Source organism: Mobula hypostoma, chromosome 1, assembly GCF_963921235.1.
Source record: "Mobula hypostoma chromosome 1, sMobHyp1.1, whole genome shotgun sequence".
NCBI classification, from domain to species: Eukaryota; Metazoa; Chordata; class Chondrichthyes; order Myliobatiformes; family Myliobatidae; genus Mobula; species Mobula hypostoma.
The window spans coordinates 167,978,923-168,002,971 of record NC_086097.1 but is presented as its reverse complement, the minus strand read 5'-3'; the positions used below and the strand labels follow the sequence as shown (position 1 = coordinate 168,002,971).

The following is a 24,049-nucleotide window of genomic DNA, read 5'->3' as shown; positions in this document are numbered from 1 at the left end:
CAGCAATCAATCTGCATGACGAACTCAGGTACGGGGTCTCAAAGTCAAAGTCGAGTTTACTGTCAAATGCACAAGCAATGAAAAACTTATTTGTAGTGGCAACTCAGGCACGTAGTATGTAAGCAGTATGCACAAAAACATAAACATACAGTACTGTGCAAAAGTCTTAAGCGTCATAGATCTTTTATATCAATTTTGTTTTAGATGTTTATTCTTTGTCTTCTGCATTAGTGTGTCAGGAGAAAAGAGCAAATTTTAGATTTCCAAATGTACATTTTCCAGAAAATAAATGTTAGAGAAATTTTTGTATTTCATTAAATTAAGTAACATAGTAAGTAATAGACTACTTTTCAAATAAAAACTTGATTACTCTAAGTACAGTTATAGCCCAGTGCATGATTAAACAAAGATAACAAACAGGTGCTAATGATCAGTGACATAATAAGTTTAATGAACTGAAACAGAAACAGAAGTAGAAGGAATCAAACTGGGCAAAGGACAAACAAACAAAAAGGTGAGGGTGTGGCAGATGTGACAGTTTAACCTTCAAATCATCAATTCTTACACTATGGCAAGAGTGAGCATAGCAACAAGACACAAGGTTGGTCATCCTGCATTAGCAAAGTCTCACCCAAGCAGAAATTGTGTGGCAGGAGTTTCAAGATGTACTGTCCAAGTTCTTCTGAAGAAGCAAAGAAACGGGCAAAGTTGAAGATCAGGAACACAGTGGTCGACCATGGACACTGAGTGCAGCAAACGAAAGATACATCAAACTGATGTCCCTTCTAAATTGGAAGACGTCCAGCACCGCTATCAGCTCTGAACACAGAACCACTGGAACCCAAGGACACGCCTCTACAGTCCGAAGAATTCAGAAGTGCTCTTCATGGAAGAATTGCTGCCAAAAGGCCACTCCTCCAAAGAGGAAACAAAGCCAAGAGTCACCTAGGCACAAAAACGCAAGCATGGGGAGCTGAACAATGGCAGCAAGTGCTCTGGGTTGACAAATCAAAATTTGAAATTTTTGTCTCAGACAGAAGACAGTTTGTCTGTATGAGAGCTGGAGAGCACTACATGGATGAGGGTGGCCAACAGTCAAGCATGGCAGAGGTTTCCTGCAGGTTTGGGGCTGTATTTCTACAAATGGAGTTGGTGATCTGGTCAGAATTAATGGAATCCTCAATGCAGATTCTCATCCATCACGTAATACCATCAGGGAGGCATCTGATTGATCCCAACTTCATTCTGCACCAGGAATATGACCCCAAATACATGGCCAAGGTCTTAAAGAACTATCTTCAGCAAAAAGAAGAACAAGGTGTTTTACAGCTGATGGTATGGCCTCCACAGAGTCCTGATCTCAACATCATTGAGTTGTCTGGGATTACCTGAGGAGAAAGAAGTAAGCGAGAGCCAAAGTGGGCAGAAGAACTGTGACAAGTTCTCCAAGATGCTTTGAACAACCTACCAGCCGATTTTTCTTATGAAACTGCATGACAGTGTACCTATTGATGCCATTTTAAGGGAAAGGGTGGTCACACGAAATACTGATTTGATTTAGTCGTTTTTACAGTTTACTGGCCTTTATAGTGTTATTATATTTAGAAACTTCTCATTTCGTTATTTTTGAAAGCATCTTCACTTTACAATTTTTTTACATCTGCTTAAGACTGTTGCACAGTACCGTAAATTGTACACAACTTTTTAAAAGAAAGCACACAATTAGAACAAAAGTCCATTTTAGTGCAAAGTGATCATATGTTGCTAAACTGCAGTGATTAGGATTTGCCAGTTGGTTCAAGAGCCGAATGGTTGAAGGGAAGCAGCTGTCTTGAACCTGGTGCTGTGGGATCGCAGGCTTCTGTACTTTTTGTCCAATGGCAGCTGCAAAAACACGGCATAGCCCAAATGGCAGGGATTTTGATGATGTATGCGATGTTTGTGAGGCAGTGCAGTACCTCCTGTAGGTACCACTGATGGTGGGGAGAAATGTGAATGTAATATGTTGGGCAGACCCAAAACATGGGCAATTTCTTTCCTCCCCATAAATGTTGCTAGACCTGCTAAAGTTCCTCCAGCAGATTGTTTATTAAAAGGCAATGAATATTCAAATAGATTTGTAATGAAATAATTTATTCACAAAGCCATGCAAATCTGCTTTTATTGGAGAACTAAATGACATGCTTTCAAAGTGTTTGTAAGATAAAAAGACACTCCTGGATACTTCACAGGGAGGCTTATTGAAACTCAGTATTGTACATGTCTGAACATGTCATTTGAAAACCTATCAGTGAGATAGGCCATAGAAGTACCTCAAGGAAGGAGAGGGAGGCAGAGAACTTTAGGGACAGATATCCAGAGCTTAGGCATCAGCAGTTGAAGCAATGGAAATCTGGGGATTTGCAAGAGGCTAGAATTCAAGGACTGGCCAAATCACATTGGCCCACGGGGTGATGCCAATGGATAATCTTCTACTATATCAGTGCCAATATGGAAAAGGACTGCAAGTTTCTGATCTCGCCTTCTCACAGTGGAGTATGTGTCTGAGCTGACCAGATGGGAAAGGGAAGGCAATCACCCGATGGATTAACAGGAGCAAAGCGCTGTCGTGTGAAAACAGCAAACACCTCGGGTGGGTGTGATGATTCTGCATCTTGGTACTCTTCTCGGCCCTGGTTGCTGGTTATCTTGCTAAATGGCTTCTGAGCTAACGAATCCTCGGATTGCTACTGCACCAGGTGAGGCTATTCGGCCCATCAACTTCACAAGTGGGAGATATGGCGTTAGCAGGTTTGTTGCACCCACTTTGTTTCGAAGCTGAGGGTAGGACAGACAGAGGGTCGCTGTTTTCATCAGCCAGTGGGTGAAGGATCAGGTGATGCACATTTAGAGCTCTGCCTATCCGATACAGAGGGAAGGTTCGGAAAGTCTTTTAGTGTTTTACAAAGAGAGTGGCTCTAACCTGGAATTCTCTGTATATGGAAACATGATCAATCAGGGCTTTCAAAGGCACTTGTACAGGTATTTGATAGGGAACAATGTGCAGGGCTGTGGAGAAACATATGGGAAATGGGACTGCTCTACTACGTGGCAGCAGGGCTAAATGGTCCCCTGATGGTATCTTCTATTGATTCAACCATACCAATTTCAATGGAATACTCACAAGAAACTCGTCTCGTACAAAATATTTAGCTCTTGTAACTCTGGCATCTTCTCCAGGTTCAGGGGTTGCTGCTTGTAAAACAACGCAAAAACATCAGTGTTAAAAAGCAGTTGATTACATTGCCATAATCACTGAGACTCACTGAACTGCTCGCTGAAGTGAAGCGACCCCACACCATACCCGCCATCTCTGTCAGTCACCCAGAAAGGCATTCCTTAAGGATCAGGAGCACCAGGCTCTCGACCCTGCCCTCCTACCCAACCCGACTGTGGATGGCCCTTCCCCTCCCTGATCTTCATGTCCCTCCATTGCCTAGATTCCAAAATATCTCAATCCCAGCCTTGATGCTCCAGTGAAGATCAAAATAAATGTTTGGGAGCAGTGCTGGGGGTGGTGAGAGTGCAAGGATGATTACCGATGCCTTATATTATGTTTGTTGCAATCTGTCATTCAACACTGGGGTAATCCCCACTTTGAAAACACAGGATCCAGAAATCTGCTGATGGTTGCAACCACAGTCACACCACAGGCTGATGCTGGGGGCCAGGTGTAACGATAACAGGTGCAGTGGGTCAGCAACGTGCTCCTTATTCTAAATAATGTTGATAACTAGACAACATTAGTCAAGTGCAGCATCTCGTCAAATGCCCAAACAAAACGACGAAGAGCACTGGAAGTGGGTCATCTGAGTTCAGCTGTAACTTCTAGACAAGTTTGAATAGGTAGATGGATGGGAGCCATATTGAGGCCTATTGTCCGGGTGCAGGTAGATGGGACTAGGCAGAGGACCAGGCTGGCATGGACTAGATGGGCCAAAGGGTCAGCTTCTGTGCTGTAGTGCTCTTACTGGGGCATGTAACATTGTCCAAGACCGACTCCACAACCTTTCTTTCTGACTATGGATTGGGACTTTTACCAATCCCACCCCCCCCCACCCCAACAGAGCAGAATGTTTCATGTGAACGATGACATTTTAGATAGTGCAGCACTCCCTCAGCAATGAACCAGAGCATTAGCCAATAGACGATAGACAATAGGTGCAGGAGTAGGCCATTAGGCCCTTCGAGCCAGCACCGCCATTCACTGTGATCATGGCTGATCATCCACTATCAGTATCCAGTTCCTGCCCTATCCCCATAACCTTTGATTCCACTATCTTTAAGAGCTCTATCCATCTCTTTTTTGAAAGCATCCAGAGACTTGGCCTCCACAGCCTTCTGGGGCAGAGCATTCCACATATCCACCACTCTCTGGGTGAAAAAGTTTTTTCTCAACTCCATTCTAAATGGCCTACCCTTAATTCTTAAACTGTGGCCTCTGGTTCTGGACTCACCCATCAGTGGGAACATGCTTCCTGCCTGCAGCGTGTCCAATCCCTTAATAATCTTATATGTTTCAATAAGATCCCCTCTCAGCCCTCTAAATTCCAGAGTATACAAGCCCAGTCGCTCCAATCTTTCAACATATGACAGTCCCACCATCCCGGGAACTAACCTTGTGAACCTACGCTGCACTCCCTCAATAGCAAGAATGTCCTTCCTCAAATTTGGAGACCAAAACTGCACACAGTACTCCAGGTGTGGTCTCACCAGGGCCCTGTACAGCTGCAGAAGGACCTCTTTGCTCTTATACTCAATTCCCCTTGTTATGAAGGCCAGCATGCCATTAGCTTTCTTCACTGCCTGCTGTACTTGCATGTTTGCTTTCAGTGACTGATGTACAAGAACACATAGATCTCGTGCTTCCCCTTTTCCTAACTTGACTCCATTAAAATAATTTGCCTTCCTGTTCTTACCACCAAAGTGGATAACCTCACATTTACCCACATTAAACTGCATCTGCCATGCATCTGCCCAATCACCCAGCCTGTCCAAGTCACCCTGCATTCTCATAACATCCTCCTCACATTTGACACTGCCACCCAGCTTTGTGTCATTGGTAAATTTGCTAATGTTACTTTTAATTCCCTCATCTAAATCATTAATATATATTGTAAACTGCTGCTGTCCCAGCACTGAACCCTGCGGTACCCCACTGGTCACCGCCTGCTATTCCGAAAGGGACCCGTTAATCGCTACTCTTTGTTTTCTGTCAGCCAGCCAATTTTCAATCCATGTCAGTACTCTGCCCCCAATACTATGTGCCCTAATTTTGCCCATTAATCTCCTATGTGGGACTATCAAAGGCTTTCTGAAAGTCCAGATACACTACATCCACTGGCTCTCCCTTGTCCATTTTCATAGTTACATCCTCAAAAAATTCCAGAAGATTAGTCAAGCACAATTTCCCCTTGGTAAATCCATGCTGACTTGGACCAATCCTGTTACTACTATCCAGATGTGTAGTAATTTCATCTTTTACAATTGACTCCAGCATCTTTCCCACCACCGACGTCAGGCTAACCGGTCTATAATTCCCTGTTTTCTCTCTTCCTCCCTTCTTGAAGAGAGGGACAACATTAGCCACCCTCCAATCCACAGGAACTGATCCTGAATCTATAGAACATTGGAAAATGATTACCAATGCGTCCACGATTTCTAAAGCCACCTCCTTAAGTACCCTGGGATGCAGACCATCAGGTCCCAGGGACTTATCAGCCTTCAGACCCAACAGTCTATACAACACCATTTCCTGCCTAATATAAATTTCCTTCAATTCATCCATTACCCTAGGTCCTTTGGCCACTATTACATCTGGGAGATTGTTTGTGTCTTCCCTAGTGAAGACAGATCCAAAGTACCTGTTCAACTCGTCTGCCATTTCCTTGTTCCCCATAATAAATTCACCCGCTTCTGTCTTCAAGGGCCCAATTTTGGTCTTAAATATTTTTTTCCTTTTCACATACCTAAAGAAGCTTTTACTATCCTCCTTTATATTCTTGGCTAGTTTACCTTCGTACCTCATTTTCTCTCCGCGTATTGCCTTTTTAGTTACCTTCTGTTGCTCTTTAAAAGTCTCCCAATCCTCCGGCTTCCCACTCGTCTTTGCTATGTTATACCTCTTCTCTTTTATTTTTATACTGTCCATTACTTCCCTTGTCAGCCACGGCCTCCCCTTACTCCCCTTAGAATCTTTCTTCCTCTTTGGAATGAACTGATCCTGCACCTTCCGATTATTCCCAGAAACACTTGCCATTGCTGTTCCACTGTCATCCCTGCTAGAGTATTGTTCCATTGAACTTTGGCCAGCTCCTCCCTCATAGCACCATAGTTCCCTTTGTTCAACTGTAATACTGACACTTCTGAGTTTCCCTTCTCCCTCTCAAATTGTAGATTAAAACTTATCATATTATGGTCACTACCTTCTAGTGGCTCCTTTACCTCGAGGTCCCTGATCAAATCCAGTTCATTGCACAACACTAAATCTAGAATTGCGTTCTCTCCGGTAGGCTCCAGTACAAGCTGTTCTAAGAATCCATCTCAGAGGGACTCCACAAACTCCCTTTCTTGGGGTCCAGTACCAACCCGATTCCTCCAGTCTACCTGCATGTTGAAGTCCCCCATAACAACTGTAGCCTAGATTTTAGTGCACAGGTCTCTGGAACAGCTTATATTCGTGACCCGGGCAGAAGAATGACCCATTGAGCTGTTACTGATGTGGTGGACGACCAGAAACTCTGGGTGGTCAATAAACATCAAATGTTATGGGGAGATCTGGGAACCAGACCCGGAGGTGTGACCAGTTCTGCAGCCCATACCTTAGATGCATTAGTCTTGGAAGGATTATAGCAAGGACATACCAGAAGAGTGGAAATTAAAATTAAACTACACACACTTGAAATCTGAAATAAAAACAGAAAATGTTGGAAACACCCAGCAAGACAGGCAGGAGCTGTGGGAGGAGAAACGGTTAACATTCCAGGTCAGATACTGAATCAGACAGAGGGTCCCTGATCTGAAATATTGACTCAGTTCCTCTCTTCACAAATACTCCGACCTGCTGAGTGTTTCCAGCAATTTTGGTTTCTAACCTGAAAAGTATCTGCACTCTAAAGGTTAAATTGTGAGGTTAGATAAACAAAGTACACGTTTGACTGAGGACATTGTGAGGAAGTAGGCAAGTATTCAGAAAGAAGTTGCTTTTTCTGGTTGAAGTGTCAAGGACTATTCTGGTTTAGTCAGTTTGTAGGCATTCAGAAGCCTGCCAGAGCGTTTGATTAGATCACCTTTCAAAATGGCTTGAAGCCTCAGCCTAAATCTGCCTGTGTTTCAGGGTGAACACTACCACACACAGAGGACAGTGGAAGTCTGGAACTCTCTTACAGATACGGTAGATGTGACTTGTAATTGCAGTGTCAGTTTAAGGAAGCTGGGTTAAACGCCAGCATGATCAGAGAACAACAGGGCAGATTTGGGGGGAGGTGCCTACAGCTGTTCCTATTTTCTTATGTTCTTGTTATGACTGCAGTTGTAACCTCAGTAAATGGTGGTAGTTGCTTGGTGAATAGTCGTCTCTTGTTCTGTACTCCTTTCTCTATTACACATAGGACGCCACCCACACTTCTAGGGTACTAGAAACATTACCGTCATCCGGAGTGGTGTAGCGCGTGTACTCTGGAAAGTAGTCTTCAATTTTGGATTTTCCCGCCAACACTTTCTCCGCCAGAAGGTCCTGCTTGTTCAGGAAGAGGATGACAGATATTGTTCGCAACCACCTGATGGAAAGAAAGAGCAGTGAGCACGCAGGAGGGCGAGAGTTGCGGTAACACAGCCCAAACCTCGTGGGCTCAGCAGCGCCACCTTGTGGCCTAGTACTTCAGCTCAGCTTCAGTTGATATAACATGCTATCAATACTAACAGCACTGAGGAGGTACAGGAGCCTGAAGACCCACACTCAGCATTTTAGGAACAGCTTCTTCCCCTTTGCCATCAGATTTCTGAATGATCATGATGAACACTACCTCGCTATTCCTCTTTTGCACTACTTATTTATTTTATTTTTTATGGCGGCTGAGAGCGACTTTTTGTGTCTCACATTGTGCTGTTGCCAAGACAACAAATTTCATGATATTCTGTACACCAGTGATAATAAATCTAATTCTGATCCTGTTTCCTGATTGAATCACATGGTCTGTTATTATGGGACTGAGAAACCCGGGAACAGAACCGTGGCTTTTGCTGTCATTGGGTGAGTCTGCACAGGAGGAGGCCACTCTGCCCATCGTGATAACCTTCTCTGTGCTACTTGCTCCTCAACCTGGCAGAAAGTGAGTTACTGGAGTTGGGAACAGGCCTGAGGTGGTGGTGGCTGGAGGTAGCCCACTTCATCACGAGCACAACCCTCCACACCACTGAGGACATCTTCAAAAGGCAGAGCCTCAAGAAGATCACATCCGTCATTAAGGACCCTCAGTTTCCAGGATATGCCCTCTTCTCACTGCCACCGTCAAGGTGGAGGCACAGGAGCCATCAGATTTCTGAACAGTCAGTGAACTACCTCACCATCTTGCTCCCTTATTGCACTATTTAGTTTTTATATATTCTTATTTTAAGTTATAGTGATTTTTGAAATGTATTACACTGTACTGCTGCTGCAAAACAACAAGTTTCACAACGTGTGTCAATTATAGTAAATCTGACTATGATATACCCCTCCGAGCACACAACCCCAACGCTCCCTGCCAAACACCTGAGAAACAGAAAGAATAGGACAGCAAGGCTATGAATCAAACAGGAATAAAAAATCCATTGATGCCAAAAGAAGGGAGTATTTCTTGCTTTTTATGTAACCAGGGATGTTGCTTGGTGCTTGGTAGCTCCTTCCCACCGGTGAATGCCACTTCCTGCCCTGTCTCCACTCAGTGTCTAAAGAGCACTCCAAGTGCCCTCTGCCCTGATGGTGTCAGAATTACACCGCACAGGAAGGGGTAGAATCCGGGTCTGTAGAGCTGTGAGGTAGCAACTCTACCGGCTACACCACTGGGATGTCCACCTGAATTTCTGCAGCAACATGGTGCCAGCAGGTCCCTGCCATCTGGGTGAGGGGATGGGCCTTCAGCAGGATAACCCAGACTGGCTATCTGCATCTGCACTGGGAGCAACTGGTTGCTGCAGCGGGGCTCTCTGGTCTAGAAGGTACAGGATTAAGGTCTCGGAAGAAATAACTCAGCTTTCAGCAGCTTCCTGAGATTAAAGCTTTGACTTATTGAGTCATTCAGCACAGATACAAGCCCTTCGGCCCATCTTCTCCGTGCTGTCCACCCACTACCCATTGATACTAACTCCATTGTATTTATTGCCTTGATGATTCACATGCTGGTCTAGAACCTGGGGTCTGTGAACCCCTCAGTTAATGGTAGGGGTCCATGGCATAAAGAAGGTTGGGAACACCTGAACTAGATACTTGTCAAATGTTGTGAAAGTCTGTGCATCCACCACCCACACAGGGAATATGTTCCTAATTCCAAGTACACTCGTGTGAATAGAATACGCCCTCTAAATCTGTGAGTGAAGGGAGGTTGTAAATACCCTAAAATGCTGGAGGAACTCAGTAGGTCAGGCAGTGTCTATGGAAAAGAGTAAACAGTCGCTGTTTTGGGCCAAGTCCCTTTACAGACTGGGAAGGAAGGGAGAAGGAGTCAGATTAAGAAGATTGAGGGAGCAGAGGAAGAAGTACAAGGTGGCAGATAAGTGAAACCAGGAGATGGGGATGATGATGATGTCGACTCAGGCCTGAGAGGCCAGCCTTGGGCATTTGCATACCTTACAAGGCGTGGAACGAGGGACTGTATGGCGCGCCGCTCCTCACACAGCCTTTTTGCAGTACAGTATTTTTCTTTATTTTACGAGGTCGAGTTGTGAGCTCAACACTCAACCCGGCATGGATGGAAAGCATACTCGGGAACGGCCCGACTGGATTCGAACCCGGGAACCTCCGTTCCGGAGTCCAGCGCTGATGTCACTGCGCCACCAGCCGGGAGATGGGGAGGGGTGAAGTAAAGTGCTGGGAACTTCATTGGTGAGAGAGATAAAGGGCTGGGGATAAGGGGGAAATCTATTAGAAGAGGACAGAAGGCCAAGGAAGAAAGGGAAGTGGGAGGAGCACCAGAGGGAGGTGATGAGCAGGCAAGGAGATAAGTTGAGAGAGAGAAACAGGAATGGAGATTGGCGAAGGATAGGAGGGGGTGGGCAATTACTGGAAGTTCGAATAATTGATGTTCATGACATTGTAGCGATGTGCTACACACAGCGCTAGAATAACCACACGGAGTCGGTGAGTTAGAGTTGCGATGAAAGAGATTTATTCAAACTTCGCGGCCTGCTTGAAAGCCTTCCCGTTCCCGCCCTCCCTGGGCGGGACTACTGTGGGGAATGCATATTCCCAGACCCTTTCTGCGCGCGGGATTTTCCCCCTGCTGGTGAAGATGGCCTGGCGCTCTTTTTGCTGCCGGCACTCTGCCTGCGCGCGCTGTTTCGTGAGCCGGTTCGTGGGTACCAGAAAGTGGGTCGCCACATAACCCCCCCCCCCCAGAACCGGCGATACCTCCCCCAATGTCCACAGTCTGGATCGGCCTCTGTTTGGGAGGTCTGCCCCTGTGCCGCGGTGCCTGAGCCTGGACCGGTTGCGCCAAGTCCACATGGGCCGGTTTGAGTCGGTCCACTGTGAAAACCTCCTCTCTCCCCCCTATGTCCAGCACGAACGTGGACCCGTTGTTCCTGATCACCTTAAACGGTCCCTCGTAGGGCCGCTGTAGCGGTGCCCGGTGTCCGCCCCGTCGTACAAAAAGAAACTTACAGTTCTGCAGGTCTTTGGGTACGCAGGTTGGGCTCTGTCCGTGCTGTGAAGTGGGTTTGGGGGCCAGGTTACCGAGCCTCTCCCGTAGTCTGTCCAGGACTGCTGTGGGTTCTTCCTCTTGCCCCCTTGGGGCTGGTATGAACTCTCCTGGGACGACCAGGGGCGCGCCGTACACCAACTCGGCCGACGAGGTGTGTAGATCCTCTTTGGGCGCCGTGCGGATTCCGAGGAGGACCCAGGGAAGTTCGTCCACCCAGTTAGGCCCCTCCAGGCGGGCCATGAGAGCCGATTTCAGGTGACGGTGGAAGCGCTCCACTAGTCCGTTCGACTGTGGGTGGTAGGCAGTTATGTGGTGTAGCTGTGTTCCTAAAAGTCTGGCCATAGCCGACCACAGGCTGGAGGTGAACTGGGCGCCCCTGTCGGAGGTAATGTGGGCCGGTACCCCAAAGCGTGCTACCCAGGTTGCGATCAGTGCTTGGGCGCAGGATTCGGAGGTGGTGTCGGTGAGCGGGACTGCCATCTGGTGAACCGGTCTACCATAGTTAAGAGGTACCGCGCTCCTCGTGACACTGGCAGGGGCCCCACGATATCCACATGAATGTGGTCGAACCTCCGGCGGGTGGGTTCGAACCGCTGCGGTGGAGCCTTGGTGTGCCGCTGCACCTTGGCCGTTTGGCATTGCATACACGTTTTGGCCCATTCACTGACCTGTTTACGAAGTCCATGCCACACGAACCTGTTGGAGACCAGCCGGACAGTTGTCCTGATGGAGGGGTGCGCTAAGTTGTGAATGGACTCGAAAACCCGCCGGCGCCAGGCTGCTGGGACGACGGGGCGGGGTTGGCCGGTAGCTACGTCACACATAGGGTCCTCTCACCTGGGCCTACGGGGAGGTCTTGGAGCTGCAAACCGGAGACTGCAGTCCTGTAACTGGGGATCTCAGCGTCTGCCTGCTGTGCCTCTGCCAGCACTGCATAGTCCACCCCCTGGGACAGGGCCTGTATGGTAGGTCTGGAAAGTGCGTCTGCCACGACATTGTTCTTTCCAGAGACATGCCGGATGTCCGTCGTGTACTCGGAGATGTAGGACAGATGTCACTGCTGGCGGGACGACCAGGGGTCGGACACCTTAGTGAACGCAAAGGTAAGCGGTTTGTGGTCTGTGAACGCGGTGAAAGGCCTACCTTCTAGAAGTACCTGAAATGTCAGATTGCCAGGTATAGTGCCGATAGCTCCCGGTTGAAAGCACTGTATTTGAGTTCGGGTGGTCGTAGGTGTTTGCTGAAGAACGCCAGGGGTTGCCAGCGACCCTCGATGAGTTGTTCCAGCACTCCACCGACTGCTGTGTTGGATGCGTCCACCGTGAGGGCAGTAGGAATGTCCGTTCTGGGGTGCACTAGCATCGCGGCGTTTGCCAAGGCTTCTTTGGTTTTAACGAAAGCGGTTGCGGCCTCTTCGTCCCAGGTAATGTCCTTGCCCTTACCCGACATTAGAGTGAAGAAGGGGCGCATGGTTCGGGTTGCTGAGGGGAGGAAACGGTGGTAGAAATTCACCATACCCACGAATTCCTGCAAGCCTTTGATTGCGTTGGGTCGGGGGAAGTTGCGGACCGCGTCTACCTTGGCGGGCAGCGGGGTTGCCCCGTCTTTAGTAATCCTGTGGCCCAGGAAGTCGATGGTGTCGAGTCCGAACTGGCATTTGGCTGGATTGATTGTAAGGCCGAATTCACTCAGGCGGGAGTAGAGCTGGCGGAGGTGGGACAGATGCTCCTGCCGACTACTGCTGGCTATGAGGATGTCGTCCAAATAGATGAATGCAAAGTCCAGGTCGCGTCCCACCGCGTCCATTAGCCGCTGGAAAGTCTGTGCGGCATTCTTTAGACCAAACGGCATTCGGAGGAATTCGAAAAGTCCGAACGGGGTGATAAGTGCTGTTTTGGGGATGTTGTCCGGATATACAGGGATTTGATGGTATCCCCGGACGAGGTCTACCTTGGAAAAGATCCTTGCGCCGTGTAGGTTTGCTGCAAAGTCTTGAATGTGCGGCACAGGGTAGCGGTCTGGCGTTGTAGCCTCGTTCAGTCTGTGGTCGTCGCCGCATGGTCTCCAGCCCCCCGTTGCCTTGGGCACCATGTGAAGGGGGGAGGCCCATGGGCTGTCGGACCGTCGTATGATCCCTAATTCCTCCATCTTCTTGAACTCCTCCTTTGCCAGTCGGAGCTTGTCCGGGGGAAGCCTTCGAGCACGGGCGTGGAGGGGTGGTCCCTGGGTCGGGATGTGGTGCTGTACTCCGTGTCTGGGCATGGCTGCCGTGAACTGTGGTGCAGGACTGATGGGAAATCCGCCAGGACCCTGGTGAATTCATCGTCGGACAGCGTGATGGAGTCCAGGTGTGGGGCTGGCAACTGTGCTTCACCCAGGGAGAACGTTTGAAAAGTCTTGGCGTGGACTAATCGCTTCCCTTGCAAGTCGACCAGCAGGCTGTGGGCTCGTAGAAAATCTGCCCCCAGCAGTGGTTGGGCCACGGCGGCCAGTGTGAAGTCCCACGTGAACCGGCTGGAGCTGAACTGTAGCCGCACCGTGCGGGTGCCGTAGGTTCGTATTGTGCTGCCATTAGCGGCCCTCAGGGTGGGTCCCGGTTCTCTGTTGCGGGTGTCGTAACTCGTTAGAGGTAAGACGCTGATCTCCGCTCCGGTGTCGACCAAAAAGCGGCGTCCCGACTGCTTGTCCCAGACGTACAGGAGGCTGTCCTGATGGCCAGCCGCCGTAGCCATCAGCGGCGGCTGGCCCTGGCGTTTCCCGGGAATTTGCAGGGCGGTCTGCAGCGTCGGGCCTCCGTGCCCCACCGCTGGTGGTAGAAACACCATTGTTCGTTGGGCTCCTCACTCCCGTCGCCGGGTTTTGTAGGCTCTGCTGCCGGGCCTGGTCTGGTCTGTCGTTGGGCATGCGGCTTGGTGATCTGTGCGACGGATGCCCCTCTCTCTTTCCTGGCATTCCACAGCGCATCTGCTCGGGTCGCCACCTCCCGGGGGTTGCTGAAATCTGCGTCGGACAGCAGCAGGCATATGTCCTCGGGCAGTTGCTCTAGGAACGCCTGCTCAAACATGAGGCAGGGTTTGTGTCCTTCAGCCAGGGCCAGCATCTCGTTCATTAATGCTGACGGCGGCCTGTCTCCCAAACCATCCAGGTGCATTAAGCGGCGTGCTCGTTCGCGCCGTGAGAGTCCGAAAGTCCTTATGAGCAGGGCTTTGAATGCTGTGTATTTGCCGTCCTCCGGGGGCGACTGTATAAACTCCTCAACTTGTGCAGCAGTCTCCTGGTCGAGGGAGCTCAGCACGTAGTAGTAGCGAGTGGACTCCGAGGTTATCTGCCGAATGTGGAATTGTGCTTCTGCTTGTTCGAACCATAAATGGGGTCGCAGCGTCCAGAAGCTTGGCAGTTTTAACGAAACTGCGTGAACAGATGCAGCGTCGGTCATCTCTGGTCCAAATATCGTTTGGGCCGTCGGGGTCACCAATTGTAGCGGTGTGCTACACACAGCGCTAGAATAACCACACGGAGTCGGTGAGTTAGAGTTGCGATGAAAGAGATTTATTCAAACTTCGCGGCCCGCTTTAAAGCCTTCCCGTTCCCGCCCTCCCTGGGCGGGACTACTGTGGGGAATGCATATTCCCAGACTCTTTCTACGCGCGGGATTTTCCCCCTGCTGGTGAAGATGGCCTGGCGCCCTTTTTGGTGCCGGCCCTCTGCCTGCGCGCGCTGTTTCGTGAGCCGGTTCGTGGGTGCCAGAAAGTGGGTCGCCACAACATATCAGAATAGGAATGTGAAGAAGAATTGAAATGGGTAGCCACCAGGAAATCCCACTTTTTGTGGCAGACAAAGCGAAGTGCTCGACAAGTGGTCTTCCAATCTACGCCTCACCGATATATAGGAGCCACACTCGGAGCACCAGATACAGTAGATGATCCCAAAAGAGTCTAGGTAGCCTCCAACCTGATGGCATGAACATCAACTTCTTGAATGACCGGTAATGTGAACAGGAAGTTGCCCCAGAAATTAATGGTATATCAAAAATCATGTTTAATAACCTAAAACCGATTATATAGTTGGTTTAAACTTCTGAACTTGGTCATTATAGATGTGAGGAGCCCCACCATGCTACCGCCCAGGGAAATGTAGCCAATACTGAAATATCAAAAGCAAATGAAGACTTGGTGCAACTCCTTCGAGCACAAACTGAGGCTGAGCTGAACAGATACCGAGAGTGAACATCACATTATGTCTAGTTCTAAGAGCATTTCTGAAAGATCACCAGTTACACTTTCACTAATATCACCAACAGCCTGTCCTGGTCCAACCACACTGATGTCACGGCCAAGAAAGCTCACCAGTGCCTCTGCTTCCTCAGGAGGCTGAAGAAATTAGGCAAGTCTTTGTCAATTCTTACCCATTTTTAGCAATGCACCATCTATCTGGATGAAGTATAGCTTGGTCTAGCAACTGCTCTACATGTGACCACAGAAAACGGCAGAGAGCTGTGAACACAGCTCACCTCAATCACATATTTATGGCTGTTTCAGTAAAGCAGGCAGCATAATAAAAGACTCTACCCATCCTGACTATTGTCCCCTCTTCCCTCTCCCTTTGGGCAGAAGATACAAAAGCCCGAAAGGATGTCTACCAGGCTCAAAGACAATCTCCATCCCACTGTGAATAGACTCCTGAACAGACCTCTTATATGATAAGATGGACTCTTGGCCTCACAATCTACTTTGCTATGATCTTGCACTTTTATTGTTTACTACACTGCACTTTTTCAGTAGCTTTCTTTTTCATTCCTCAGAAGCTGGCGGGCAAACTGTCCTCATTGGGTCTCAAAACCTCTCTCTGTAACCGGATCCTCGACCTCTTGACAGAGAGGCCACGGTCAGTTGGTGTTGTTGGAAACATCTCTAGCTCCATCGCGCTGAGCACCGGTGCTCCCCAGGGCTGTGTGCTCAGCCTGCTGCTGTTCACGATGCTGACGCACGACTGCATTGCGAGATCCAGTTCACATCGAATCATCAAGTTCGCTGATGACACAACAGTGGCTGGCCTCATCGAGGATGCCGACGAGACGGCTCACAAGGAGGAGGTACGATGGCTGGTAGAATGGTGCAAGCACAGCATGAACAAGACCAAAGAGATAATTGTCGACTTTAGGAAGGTGCAGGCTGTCCACTCCTCACTGCACCTACACAGTTTCTTCATGGAGAGAGTTCAGAGCACAGGTTCCTGGGAGTGCACATCATGGATGATCTCACCTGGTCCTTTATCACCAGTTCTTTGGTCAAGAAAGCACAGCAGCATCTTCACTTCCTAAGGAGATTGAGGTGAGTGAGGCCCCACCCCTCCCCATTTAAACCAATTTTTACAGGAGCACCATTGAGAGTGTCATGACCAGCTTCTTCACCGCCTGGTACAGGAATTGCAAGGCATCTGACTGTTAGTCCCCACAAATGATTGTGAGGACTGCTGAGAGGGTCACTGGGGCCTCTATTCCACCCATTAGAGATACTTCTCAGGAGCGCTGCGTACGCAGGGCCCTTAGCATTGTCAATAATCCCTCCCATCCATCCAACAATCTCTTTGACCTCCTACCATTAGGTAGGAATTACCATAGCATTAGGACAAGAGCTGTCAGGATGGGAATAGTTATAGTATGCGTACTGTGTTGTGCACCTTGGCCCAGAGGAATGCTGTCTCGTTTGGTGGTATACATGTCTATTATTGAATGACTATAAACTTGAACATTATTCTGCATTGTTATTGTTTTACTTTGTTCTATCTCAATGTACTATGTAATGATATGATCTGTATGAACACTTTGCAAGATAAGGTTATCACTGTATCTTCATGCATGTGACAATAGCAAACCAAAGCCAATACTAATACCAAACACAGATACCAGAGAGGTGAGATCAGTCTTTTCATACCTGTTGTTCCAGATGCTTTTGAAGAGATCGAGTGCTTCTCGGAGTCGATTGGTGTTGTTGTCTTCCCGTATCACCATGTTGTAGCTGCTACTAGCCACCACAAAAATAATGGCTGTTACGTCTGTGCATGGTTGATAGTTGAAGGTCCATTTCAGTGCAGGTAAGGGCAGTGGAAGGGAGAAGGGAGAGGGGAATAGAGCAAAATTATTGGCAGCCTGCAGAATAAAACCATGATATTTGATCTCACTCGTTGCTGCAAGGAGCCCTTTGGCTCCAGTGTTAGTTACCCAACAGCTGATCTTTGACAGGACCTGTATTCTTGACAGTTGGAGTGTCCTGGTGATTAGCCCAATGACAACCAGCAGGACCTTCCAGAGATGAACCAAACTAGCACCGATTAATTGCTGAACTTCAGTGGCACTGAAGGCCAGCGTCAAAAACTTAACTATGCTGCAGCTTCAGTAATTTCCTGTGCAAGGCTGCCCAGGGTGCAGCTTGCTGCACAGTGCTTTTCAAAACAGAATGGTAAGGAACAGCAATCAAGAGGTAAGTAATGTTTTAGGAAAGGGGTGGCAGATGATAATGAGAAGAAGGTAGGTACACAATGAAAGGTGTTTGTTGGGCTGACTGCTTTCCTTAACAACATGTCAAACACTATTCTCCTTGAACCTGTAACAGACGTAATTATCACTTTAACAGATCCAGTTACCAGTTTCTCTGGTCACACATAAACATGCACAGGCACGTGCGCACACACACGCGCACGCGTGCACGCACACATATGCACATATGCACGCACACACACGCACGCACACATGCACACGCACGCACACACACGCATACACACACGCACACACGCACGCACACACACACACACACACACACACAACCTCAACAATTGCCTTAATCTAGGGGCCAGTATTCTGATCACTGCATTAACACTGGGATGTTCAGAGGGTATACCACCAATCGCCTGTTCCAGATGCTGTGGAAGTATAACATGTAAATCAGGTTCCATGATGGACACTGACTCCCGATCACCAGTATCAGACACAGCAGCAGCAGGTATGAATCCCTGGACTCTTTTGACCACTGGCAACTTCAGATATTAACCAGATGTCAGCTTCCTGCTCCTGACTGATTCAGAGCAGTTGGTTTGGTGGAATATTATCCCAGCCTTCAATCCCACCCTTTGGTTGAAGTACATCTGAGCCACACACCTCAGGAACTGGCTATCCCACAAGATTTACTCTAACAACTGCTCCTCATGTGTTAGCAAAGCTTTATTGATACCTTGTGACCTGGATTACAATTGCATCAATTGACACCTAAGATGGAAGCAAACTACTGTGGATTGTGGAAACTCTAAATGCAAACAGAACATACTGGAAGTCCACAATAGGTCAATCGGCATTTGTGTGGTGGGAAACTGAGTCAACTTTTCATGTCATAGATGGAAGGTCACTGATCCAAAGCATTAACTGTGTTTTCCCCTCTACAGAAGCTGCCTGACCTGCTGTGTACATCCAACATTTTCAGCTTTCATATCAACGGACATCAGTCTGTGAATTCCCACTCATTTCCACAGTGAATTTGTGATGGGGTAGATTGACCTTCCAAACTGGATTGTTGCAAAAGCAGCTCATGAGGAGGCCAAAATCAATGGTCAGAATAGTATTTCTATTCAATTACGAGCAAACACCTGGAATGGACAGGCTGCTTTATGAGGACAGGTTGGGCTAAGGGACCAGAAGAGTGAGGGGCATATTTAATACATATTTGATCTTGGAGAGAATGTTTCCTCTTGTGTGAGAATCTAGGTGTCAGAAAATTGGATTTGGCCTACTTAAGAGGCAATGTTTTCTTCTCAGAGGTTGGTGAGCCTTTGGGACTCTTTTCCTCAAGGAATGTGAAAGTCATCTTTGAATATTTTTAAGGCAGCGCAGTGGTAGGAAGGTTCTTGATAACCGAGGAACTGAAAGGTTACCAGGGATAGAAAGGAATGTGGAGCACAGTTTAAAATCAGATCAGCCACAATCACGGTGCAGCAGCTTCGAAGGGCCGAGTATTGCACATGCCGTATTTCTGAGATAAAAACTGAAACTGCTATTTGCCTGATTATGAACCAGGTCCAAGTACCTAAATTGCAAAGTTCAATACAGAGGTGACAAGTGGAGAAAGTAGCAAGAAGGAATTGGTAATATGGAATTGGATTTGTGGCCATTTCAGGTGAATTACACTATTTCAAAGCAAGATTGGGTCTGGTGGTGAAAAGGCTGGCCTTCATCAGGTAGAGCCAGTTAAGGTGTATAGAAGTTAGGATGTTATGTAGCAGTCATACAAGGCATCGGTGAGAAAGCACTTAGAGAATTAGGTTCAGTTTTGGTCACACTCTTACAGAAAGATGCCACTAAGGTTAAAAAAAATGTGGAAAAGTTTAACAAAGATGTTAGTAGGACTTGAGAGATGGAGTTATGGAGAGAGGTTGAGAAGGCTAAGCCTTCATTCATTGGAGTATATGAAATTGAGGTGTGAGCATGTGGGTGAATGCACCCTATCCAGGGGCAGCTTTTCCCTTTACCAAGGCATAGGTTTAAGGTGAGAGGGGGTAATTTTAATGGGAACCCAGAGGGTTCACTTTTTTACTGAGACCATGGTCTGAACATGGAATGAGTTGCCAGAGGAAGTGGTTGATTATCAGTATTTAAAAAGATTGGAAAGATTTAGAGGGAAATGGGCCAAAGGTAGGAAAATGGAACTAATTTGGTTGCACATCCTGCAACCAGTTGGACCTAAGGGCCTGTTTCTAAGCTCTATGACTTTAAGTGTGTATTTGAAGGACTAGGGTTACTGACCATTGAAGCACTGGATCCACTTCCTTCTCTCGTCTCTCTGTCCTCCCACGTCAAACATACTGTAAGAGAAGGACGGAACAGTCAGAAGTACATTATGGTGAAAGGCGCACAGTCTTGGGTGGAATACCTTAGTGCAACAACTACGCAGTGCTTACCAGTACCGATGAGAGGGGATTTTACACAACTTGATAATGGAATTAATTTATGATCTCTGTATCAGCTGGAGGATGCTCACTTCACAATACTGTTGCTTTGCTGAAAAATGCAACTCAAAATCAGATCGTGGCAAATGGACTGACTAAGCCTCTCAAGATGGACGACTGAATCAGGAGCCAAACCCGACATCACCATCTCCAACTTTTCCATTTCCACACCAATCTGACTTGGAGTTTGGTGCGTCCCCAGACAAGCACCTTCACAGTCTTTCCACTGGTCCTCCACACCCCTCGCCCTCCTGCCAAATTTTACTCCCAATCTGTCGTTAATCAAGAGCAGATCCTATCCAGTTCTTTACTTGGAGATCACTGATTGTGTTCGTTCAAGATTGAAAACCTATTGAAAATCAACAGTAGGACAGGATTCTGAGAGCAGAATAAAGAATATGAATGAATTCATAAAGCTGCCTTCATTTCACACAATGAAGCTTTCCAGAAGACCACAGCTCCTGAATTCCCATTGGGATTTAGTAAAATAGAGCACATTTGTACATTGTTTTCCGTGGCATTTAGGATATACAAACAAGTTATATCTCTATAACCTGAATGAAGTTGATTTGTTCATGAGTTTGTACTGTCAGTGATCAGCATGGTAAATTCCTGGCAGTCCTGGCATCCCTCAATGCACAACCACTTTGATCTAACCACCCAAAGTCAGGTCATTCAACTAGTGTCTCTGCATCCGGTGGCACTGACCTGACCTCAGTGCCCAGAGTTACTGACTTGTACCCTTTCTCTATTTATTCTGCTCTCAATTCAGTTTGAACTAAATGCAATCTATCTCAAGCAAAAAAAAAAAAAAATTGCTGGAGGAACTCAGTGGGTCAGGCAGTTTCCAACGGGAAGTGGACAGCTAACATTTTGGATCAGGACCCTTCATCTGGACTGGGACGATAATTTGATTTTGTGCTGTCTGTTCTCTCCACAGCTGAGTTCCTCCAACAGCTTGCAGTCCAGATCCCCACATCCGCAGTCTCCTGTGCCATAGCCTGTCAGAGCTGGGATTTCACTCTGGAGTTATGATCAGCGTGTTCACAGGTTCTAAATGTGTGGTACGAGTGGGCGAAACATTCACATCACAGTGGCTGTTCACACAATGGGGAGTGCATACATCAATAAGGCAGTGTTTCCCAGCGCTGACCCTTGGGGAATACCATTATTCACCGTCTACCACCCTTATACTGGACAACATACAGGCAAGTGCATCAGGCAAGACTATATTTCAGAAGAGAGTTTACACAGCAGTGGGAGTTCTTCCTTGAGGAAACTCTGGCAATCAATAAATACTCTCAGCTGACAGATGGTTGCATACTGACGAGACAGGCTGGTATCTTTTGGCGGAGACTCTTTAGTCCATTCTGTTTGTACCTGTATGGGTGGAGCTCACCGGCCTTGTGTCAATGTGCATGAGTTCTAAAGGAGTCGACAGACATGATTCCCTCATTAAATATAAATATACAGAGTGATACTGTGCAGAGGCAGACCCTTCAGCCCATCAATTCCATTCTGACCATTAAGCACTCAATTATTCTAACTCTAAATTTATCCCTGTTTTTATTCTCCCCACACCTCCTTCAACTCCCCACAGATTCTAACGCTCACCTCCACACAAGAGGCAAATTTCGTGTGGCCAATGAACCAAATGAGCCACACAACTTTGGTGATGTAGGAGGAAATTGGAGCTACAATACCTGGTACTGTGCCTACATATTCTTTTTTCACTACTTACTTTTGTAATTTATAGTAATTTTATGCCTTTGTATTGCACTGCTGCCGCAAGACGGCATGGTAGCGTGGTGGTTAGCACAACGTTTTACAGAGTAGGTAACTCGGGTTCAATTCCTGCTGCGGCCTGTAAGGAGTTTGTACATTCTCCTCATGAAGGCGTGGGTTTCCTCCGCGTGCTCCAGTTTCCTCCCACAGTCCAAAGACGTACTGGTTGGTAGGCTAATTGGTCATTGTAAATTGTCCCATGATTAGGCTAGGATTAAGCTAGGATTAGGCTAGGATTAAGCTAGGATTAGGCTAGGATTAAGTGGGTTGCTGTACAGCATGGGTCCAAGGGCTGGAAGGGCCCACTCAATGCTCTATCTCAATAAAAAAAAACAAACAAATTGCACATCATACAAGGCACTAATAATACATCTGATTCTGATTCAACTTTACAGATGAGCTTTCTATAATATATTCTTGTGCTAATCAGTTGGCTGGAGTGTCTACGGGCATTTTCAATTTCTTGCTTCAGCAGTTTCAGGTACCCGTCTGCTTAAAGCAGGCGTCATTTATACTGATGCCCAAGGAGAAAGTGGCTGTTCTCCAATTGCACTTACATTCACTACGAGAGGCTGGCCATGAAGCATATCAGCTCATGCCTAAGGAATGACTACTGTTGCAACAGGTCAACAAAAATTGCCATTTCATTGGCTCTTCACTGAGCTTTGGAACACCTGGACAATGAAGATGCATACGTCAGGATGCTCTTCATTAACTATAATTCAGCATTTAATACTATCTTCTCTTCAAAACTCATCACTAATTCTTAAAAACGTGGGCCTCAATACCTTGATTTCCTTACTGGCAGACTACAGTTAGTACAGATTACCAACAACATCTTCTTCACAATCACTTTCAGCACTGTGTGCTTAGCCCCTTTTTTACTCACTTTATATGTATGACAGTGTGGCTAAATAAAGCTCCAATGTCTTATTTAAATTTGCTGCTGATACTACTGTTGTTGGCCGAATCAAAGGTGGTGACGAATTGATATATATGATTAAGATTAAAGTCTGTCACGAGCCCTGTGGCCCATCAGGCGTGAAGTGACAGAGTACGAGACTCCCCACTGGATAGGACGCCAGTCTATCGTGAGGTTAACCCCCAGCACTTTTGCCGGTACCCACTCTCAGCTGGGTAGCCTGGAACATTGCGTGGTTAAATGCCTTGCTTAAGGACACACACACTGCCCTGGCCGAGGCTTGAACCCACGACCTTCAGATCACTAGTCCAACGCCCTAAACACTTGGCCACGTGCCACACTGGTATATATGAGGGAGACTGAAAATCTGGTAGAATGGTACCACAATAACAATCTCTTACTCAGCATCAGCAAAGTAAAAGAGTCGATTATTGACCACAGGAGGAAGCTGGAGGTCCATGACCCATTCTTCATTAGGAGATCAGAGGTGGAGAGGGTCAGTAGCTTTGAATACCTTCACAATAACATATCAGAGGATCTGTTTTGGGGCCAGCATGTAAATACCATCACAAGGAAGGCATGACAGTTCTGCTTTCTTAGAAACTTGTGTACATTTGGCATGTCACCGAAAACTTTGACAAACTTCTATAGATACACAATGGAGAATATTGTAACTGCAATCACAGCCTGCAACAAAAAACTGCAGAAAATGGTGGATATAGCCCAGCCCATCACAGTAAAGCCCTCCCCATCACTGAGTACACTTACATGGAGCGCTGTCACAAGAAAGCAGCATCCATCATGAAAGGCCTCACCATCCTGGCCATGCTTTCTTCTCACTGCTACCATCGGGCAGGAGGTACAGAAGCCTTAGATCCCACTCCACCAGGTTCAGGAACAGTTATTACCCTATAACCATCAAGCTCCTGACATTCTCAAAAGATGAATTTCCCCTCAGTGTGGAGGCTACAGCTGGGGGGATGATTAGACACAACACTGAGGAATAAAGTTAGGAGACACATTTTACCTCAGAATAACAGAATCCTGCTAACAGATATAGCAAAAGGCAAGCAGATAGCTTCATTGAATGGCCTATCAGGTTCAAGGGGAGAGTGGCCTTTTCTTGTTCTCATGGGCCCCCTCTTGGACAAGCTTAATCTCCCACATTGCATTCATTTCATTCTTGATGAAGGAAGAACTATTAGGAAATTTGGAATGATCTTACAAGGGTTGGAATTATAGGTGTGATCTTGGAAACATACTCACTGAAAATTTACTTTGTCAACTTGAAATTTTGTTTCAAAAATCCCTGATGTCAAAACTCTGCATCGGAGCAAATCCTGTTGAAAGAAAAAGGACATTCTCAAATAATTCAAGCTCATTTCAGACTCTGCCACCAGACCTGTACAATAGA

General features: G+C 47.1%; 1 protein-coding gene across 5 annotated transcripts in view; it reads right to left on the bottom strand.

Annotated features, from left to right (window-relative positions):
* LOC134352130 (guanine nucleotide-binding protein G(s) subunit alpha-like) overlaps positions 1-24,049 on the bottom strand; it is a 394,058-nt gene that overhangs the window by 6,756 nt on the left and 363,253 nt on the right. For 3 of the 5 annotated variants that reach the window (XM_063059366.1, XM_063059357.1, XM_063059383.1), the window contains 5 exons: positions 23,902-23,975; positions 19,726-19,784; positions 16,871-16,991; positions 7,687-7,817; positions 3,164-3,234 (listed from right to left, as the gene is read on the bottom strand). In XM_063059366.1, coding sequence (XP_062915436.1) covers positions 3,164-3,234; positions 7,687-7,817; positions 16,871-16,991; positions 19,726-19,784; positions 23,902-23,975 — 456 coding nt within the window. The remainder of the gene's footprint in view (positions 1-3,163; positions 3,235-7,686; positions 7,818-16,870; positions 16,992-19,725; positions 19,785-23,901; positions 23,976-24,049) is intronic. The other 2 variants (XM_063059374.1, XM_063059392.1) reach the window with 1 other exon arrangement.